This window comes from Oryctolagus cuniculus, chromosome 15 (genome assembly GCF_964237555.1).
Source record: "Oryctolagus cuniculus chromosome 15, mOryCun1.1, whole genome shotgun sequence".
Classification (NCBI taxonomy): Eukaryota; Metazoa; Chordata; class Mammalia; order Lagomorpha; family Leporidae; genus Oryctolagus; species Oryctolagus cuniculus.
The window spans coordinates 8,577,333-8,583,332 of record NC_091446.1 but is presented as its reverse complement, the minus strand read 5'-3'; the positions used below and the strand labels follow the sequence as shown (position 1 = coordinate 8,583,332).

The window sequence follows — 6,000 nt, the reverse complement described above, 5'->3', positions numbered from 1 at the left end:
AGCAACCCAAAAAGACAGATGGGCGAGAGAAGTCCCAGCACCCCCGGGGCCGCACACCTGCGCCGGAGGTCCTCACACCCAAGTTCACTCCGTGTCGGCCCTGCTGGCAGCCCACGCACGGGGACACACCTCTGGGGTCGCCCCTGTCCCAAAGGATACACCCGAGACTCAGGCCGGAGAGCCAGGATGGGCACTCCCACTTAGGAGCAAAAGAGCTTCGCCTTATCACCCGCGCGGTGGAAAATTCGCACAGGCAAACGCGCCTCTCCAGGCTCCAGAGGGAGGCTCCGGACAAGAGTCGGACACTCGCGCTCCTAGCTTTGCCCACCTGATCCCGGGCCCGTGCGGTTGCCCGGGGGCCCGCGGTCACAGCCCCGCACGCTAGGCACGGGGGGTCAGCGCCCGCGATGACCGCAGCCAGCGGTGCGGCGGCTGCCCAGGGTCCCGGCAGCGGTCCCTCCTGCCCCAGGCTTGCCCAGCCCGCACTGCCGGGCGGGTGCCCAGCGCCGCGATCTGCGGGAACTTTCCCGGGCGCTGGCCGCGGGGTCTCCGCAGGGCCCCCTTTGCAGCCCGTCCGGGTCGTTTCCAGGTCGCCCAGCGCGGCGAGGGAACCGGCGGAAGGCGAATTCGCGGAGCGCGCAGACTGGAAACTGAGGCCCGCGAGGGGGCGGCCCCGCGCCCCGCGCCGCGCCGCCCCGCCCGCGAGCCCCACCGCGCCCGGGCGCGCCCGCCCTGCCCCCGCCGCGGGCGGGCCTCGCTCCAGCCGCCCGCCCTCCTGCCCCTATCCGGCCGGCCCCCCTCCCGGGCGCCATGCCCGTCCCCAAGGCGGCTCGTCACCGCCGCGGGGCCAATGGGCTGGGCCGCGCGGCCGCGCGCACTCGCACCCGCTGCCCCCAAAGCGCTCCGGAGCTCTCCCCGGCGCTGCTGTCCGGCCCGCGCCCAGCTCGCCGCCGTCGGAGCCGCCATGCAGTCCTCCCGCGCCGCGCGCCTCCTCCCGCTCCTGCTGCTGCTGCTGGCGGCGCCCGCCTGGGCGCAGCCGCCCCGGGCCGGCCGCTCGGCGCCTGCCGCCACCAGCCCCGTCGCCGGGTGTCCCGAGCGCTGCGAGCCGGCGCGCTGCGCCCCGCCGCCGACCAACTGCGAAGGCGGCCGGGTCCGCGACGCGTGCGGCTGCTGTGAGGTGTGCGGCGCGCCCGAGGGCGCCGCGTGCGGCCTGCAGGAGGGCCCGTGCGGCGAGGGGCTGCAGTGCGTGGTGTCCTTCGGGGTGCCCGCCTCGGCCACGGTGCGGCGGCGCTCGCAGGCCGGCGTCTGCGTGTGTGCCAGCAACGAGCCGGTGTGCGGCAGCGACGCCAACACCTACGCCAACCTGTGCCAGCTGCGTGCCGCCAGCCGCCGTTCCGAGAGGCTACAGCAGCCGCCGGTCATCGTTCTGCAGCGCGGCGCCTGTGGCCAAGGTACTGCGTCCGCCCCGCGCGGCGCTCCCGGGCGGCTCCCCACTCTCCCCGGCCCGGCCCGGCCCAGCCCCGGCCCCGCGGGGCGGGAGGGCCAGCCGAGGGGCACAAGGTGTGGCGGAGTGTCCAGGGCACTCGGCCGTCGCCGGGACAGGCGGGCGGGCCCGTGGGGTGGCAGCGTGCCGCGGGCTCGCTCGGAACTGAGCTCTGCGCCCGGGGCCGGGATAGGAGCCGCCTCCGCCGTGCCCCGCAGCCCGGAGCCGGGAAGGATGGAGCGTCCCGCCCGCGGCCGCCCCTTAGGTTCTGTCGGGCATGTGGGCATACAGGGCGGAGCTGAGGACCGGGAAGGGTGCCCCGTGCGAGCGCCCTTGGGGCCGCGAGAACTCCTTCTGTTGCTGCCCCTTCCCTCTCCGTCTCTGATCTCCTCCCCCTTGGAAGGGAACCCGCAGAACTTTGGTCGCAGATTCTCTCTGGAAAACTTTCTCAGGTCTTTGGACAGGAGCAGAGTTGCGCGTCGGGCCGCGGTTCCCCCAGCTGTTCCCCCCCGGGGGCAGGGCCCGGCGCTGCCTGTCTGCTCCCCTTGCTTTGAGCCAGTCTGACCAAAATGAAAGTGGCTGTTTTCGAATAAGCTCCTCCGGGCTTTGGGTCCTGACGTCTGCGGAGGAGGCCGGGTTCTGGAACAGAGCTGCCCTCTTCCTCCGTGGGGCGTCCGTGCTGCCTCTGCCGGAGGCATCCTTGTCGGGTAGGTGGGTGGAGGTGGGGAGGAGATGGGCGCAGAGATTTCACACTCTCCCCTGCGGACTTTCCGCAGAGATGGAGAGATGCCTCTGGCCTTTGAGGCCGGGAGGAGCAGCAGGGAGATCAGCTGAGATGGGGCCAGCAGTGTGGGGGCCAGCCAGCGGTGTGGGGGCCAGCCAGCTGGGCTTGGCCGTGCTCTTGGCCGACAGCTGCTGCCTGGACCCAGTGCCACCTGGTCGGGGTAGATGGTGTGTGGAGAGAGACACAGGAGAGCCCGGGACAGGGCAGCTGGTCTAGATGTTTCTTTGCAGGAACACGGTGCAGCATGACTGGCACGGGTTGGCTCGTGTGCAGTGGAAGGTGCCAGAAGGGGCTAGAGGGAGTGTAGGTTGGGGTTCCAGCAGTGGAGCCCTCAGGACACAGCCTGGTCAGGGTGGAGAGCATTCTGGGAGAGGAGCCGTCTGGAGGGCCCGGGAGTGGCCATGACAGAAATGCACCCCTGGCGAGCGCCCCTCCAGGGTGCCAGATGCGCCCCCCCACCCCCGTGACCTCAGGTGGCCTTGTGAGGGAGGAGGAGCGAGTGTCTGGCCTCATTCGCGTTTGCCGCTTTGGTAACCTGGCCGAGCTTGCTCTGCTGGGTGGGAACCCAGCAGCCCAGGGCTTAACTGCAGTCTGTGGGATAGGGGTCGGGCACAGGAAGGGAATTTTCCAGAAGGCTGGGAAGAGCGTGATGAGGCCTGAGACTGGTTTGGAAGGTGGTGAGGGGACATTTGGGGAGTGCAGCAGGGAAGAGCCAGGCTGGTGGCTGAAGAGGAGGGACCGTGTCCTAGATGGAGCGAGGACATGACAGAGAACGCCCGGTAGGGGACGCACCTGGCATCGGAGTACAGCATGTGCCAGGGGCGGGGGGACCTGGCATCAGAGTACAGCATGTGCCAGGGGCGGGGGGACCTGGCATCGGAGTACAGCGTGCTCCAGGGTGGGGACTTGGAGTTGAGGCCACTGCCACAATCCGGGTGTGAGGTGACGACATTAAACTGCACGGATTTGTCGAAAACAAGCCAGCTGTTACTGTTTGCTGCCTCCTGCGCCGGGTCCTGAGTCACTGGCACCCTGCGAGTTGCTTGTGGCAAAGTCCTTGATACTCAGCTGAGTTGAGTCACGGAGTGGAGAGAAACAGGTCTTCCACTGGCCATCAGGCCCACAGCAGACCCCTGCAGGATACAGCCCAGCAGACAGGGGACAGCCGCAGCAGGCAGGGACAGCCACAGCAGGCTGGGCGCGGTGCCTTGCCGAGGAGGGGAGTGTGACGGAGTTCTCACCTTTCCCTGCTTTTGCAGATATTAAGTGAGTCTGCAGTGCGTCTGGCTCGTGTGTCTGTCTGTCTGCCTGGCGCTCAGGAGGCCCCTGATGGAGACGTGGTTGGGTCAGTGGATCGATTAGCGAACGAGTGATGAGGGGAGGGCTGTACACCACCATCCTCTCTTTCCTTGATGAGAGGCGTTGCTTGGCTGTGCCCCTCTCGCTCCTAAGGTTCCGCCCCGGAGGTGTCTCCAAGGACAGAAGCCTGGGAGCAGGACGGCTCCCCCGGTCCCCGCTCTGCTGCGGCTCTCGGTGGCGGTGCTGGGCGCTCCTGGGCGGGGTTGGCTGCTTGCTCCAGCTGACAGGTTGGCAGAAGAGCTGTTTGGGCTGGGCTGGCCGCGGGAGGCCTTTTCCAGAGGTGACTGACGTTAGAGAGAGGCATGAAGTTGGGGCCAGCTGTGCAAAGGTGAGGGGATAGCACTCCCAGGGCAGGGCCGGGCTTCGTGATTTCAAAGACGGTGAGGGTTTGTGGGCTGAGTGAGTGGCGTGGTTTTAAGATGGGTTAAGATGCCTGCCTCCCACGTTCAAGTGTCTGGCTTTGGCTCCTGACTCCAGCTTCCTGCTGATGCTGAGCCCGGGAGGCAAGGGTGGATGACCCAAGTGGCTGGGTCCCTGCCACCGCTGTGAGAGACCTGGATTGCGCTCTGGGCTCCTGCCTTTGGCCCTGGGGCCATTGTGGGGCAGGTAGAGAGTGAACCTATGGATGGTCTGTGTCTATCAACTAAATAAATAAGAATCTAAAAACCCCAAACTAATTTTTAAAAAGCCACAAAGATTGTGAGAGTGTGGAGCATGTTGTGCCGGGAAGCGGTAGGAATGCCTCCAGATCAGGGGTCCCGGGCCGGGGGGGGGGAGGGGTGTTCTTTGGAGCCACTGTGGTTCTTTGCATGGAGGAACGGGTCACTACTTGGAAAAAAAAAGCAGGTGTTTAGCAAAGACTTCCAGAAGTGAAGGCAAATCCTCCACTTCAGAAGCCAGCGATGCTATCAGTGCTGGGGATGGAAAACTACTCAATTAGACCTGAGAACAAAGATCTGCCATTCCTACTCTGCTGATGCAGAGATTACGAAAAAGCAAACAAACAACAGAAAGAGGAATTGCGATTAATAGCAGATAAAGTCAGCATGCTTTGTTTATTCTATGGCAGGCACATCTAATTCACTGCATCCTCCCGGCAGTCCTGTGGGGTGTGTGCATCTCCCTGCGGTACACCTGGCACACAGTCACAAGGCAGCCTCTCACTCAGGGCTCACACCCGTGCACCTGGTGGTTCAGAGCCACCATGCTGAGCTGTTGACGCAGCAAGGGAGACGGTGAGCAACCCCGGCTCAGCACAGCTAACTCCCGAAACAGTGCTCCAGGTGGCCGTGGCCCTCGTGGGAAACCCAGGACAGAGCCCAGCTCTCACGCAGTGGGCTCAGGAGACTGAGAACAAGGTTGTCGTCACTGCTGTCCGTGCAGCTCTTGATAAGAAAAGCAGACCATGCACATGGGGCTTAATGACAACGCTCCCAGACCACAGCCCCAGAGCCCAGACTGCCCCTGGAGAGAGAAGGGCCCTTCCCAATGCCCAGGCATCCCAAGAAATCAGCCAGGGTGCTGCAGTGCTAAAAATGGACAGGAAGCCAGGAACGGCGCCTGGAAAAGAGTGCCCAAAGGACGAAGCCTCGGCCCTTTCTCCTCCTGTCCACACGGTGGTGGGGAAGCGCGCCCAGCCCGGAACAGCAGCCGAGACAAGGCGGGAGGCTCTCCCTGTGGGAAGTATTCAGGAGGGCCTGCCTGCTCTCTCCCCAGGCCTGCAAGGCTGCGGCCACAGGTGCCTGCTGATGAGCCACGGGTCTAGGGGTTGCTTCACTTCCTGGAGCCCTGGGCAGTCTGTGACACGTGCTTTGCTTCTGCGGCTGTGAACTGAGTGCCTGACTGTGGCGGGTGCCCCTGGAGGTGGGAACAAGACGGTCTGTGTCCCCAGGGAGCCTGTATGTCACCCAGTGGGAGAAAATGCAGCAGCCACCTGTGCTGAACTTGCCCATCAAAATTCAGCATGGGGGCCGGCGCTGTGGCGCAGTGGGTAAAGCACCTGCAGTGCCGGCATCCCGTATGGGCGCAGGTTCAAATTCCAGCGGCTCCACCTCCAGTCCAGCTCTCTGCTATGGCCTGGAAGGGCAGTGGAAGATGGCCCAAGTGCTTGGGCCCCTCCGTCTGCATGAGAGACCTGGAGGAAGCTCCAGGCTCTTGGCTTCAGATTGGCCCAGCTCTGGCTGTTGCAGCCATTTGGAGACTGAACTAGTGGATGGAAGACTCTCTCTCTCTCTCTCTCTCTCTCTCTCTCTCTCTCTGCCTCTGCCTCTCTGTAACTCTGCCTTTCAAATAAATAAATAAATGTTTAAAAAAAATTCAGCATGTATTCGAGATCCTTCCTACCACCCACAATTCAAATGGCATCCTTTGTGGC

General features: G+C 64.5%; 1 protein-coding gene across 1 annotated transcript in view; it reads left to right on the top strand.

Moving 5' to 3' along the window:
• The first annotated feature begins 826 nt into the window (after nt 1-826).
• HTRA1 (HtrA serine peptidase 1) overlaps nt 827-6,000 on the top strand; it is a 51,575-nt gene continuing 46,401 nt past the window's right edge. The window contains exon 1 of the mRNA XM_051824326.2: nt 827-1,451. Coding sequence (XP_051680286.1) covers nt 851-1,451 — 601 coding nt within the window. The 5' untranslated portion in view covers nt 827-850. The remainder of the gene's footprint in view (nt 1,452-6,000) is intronic.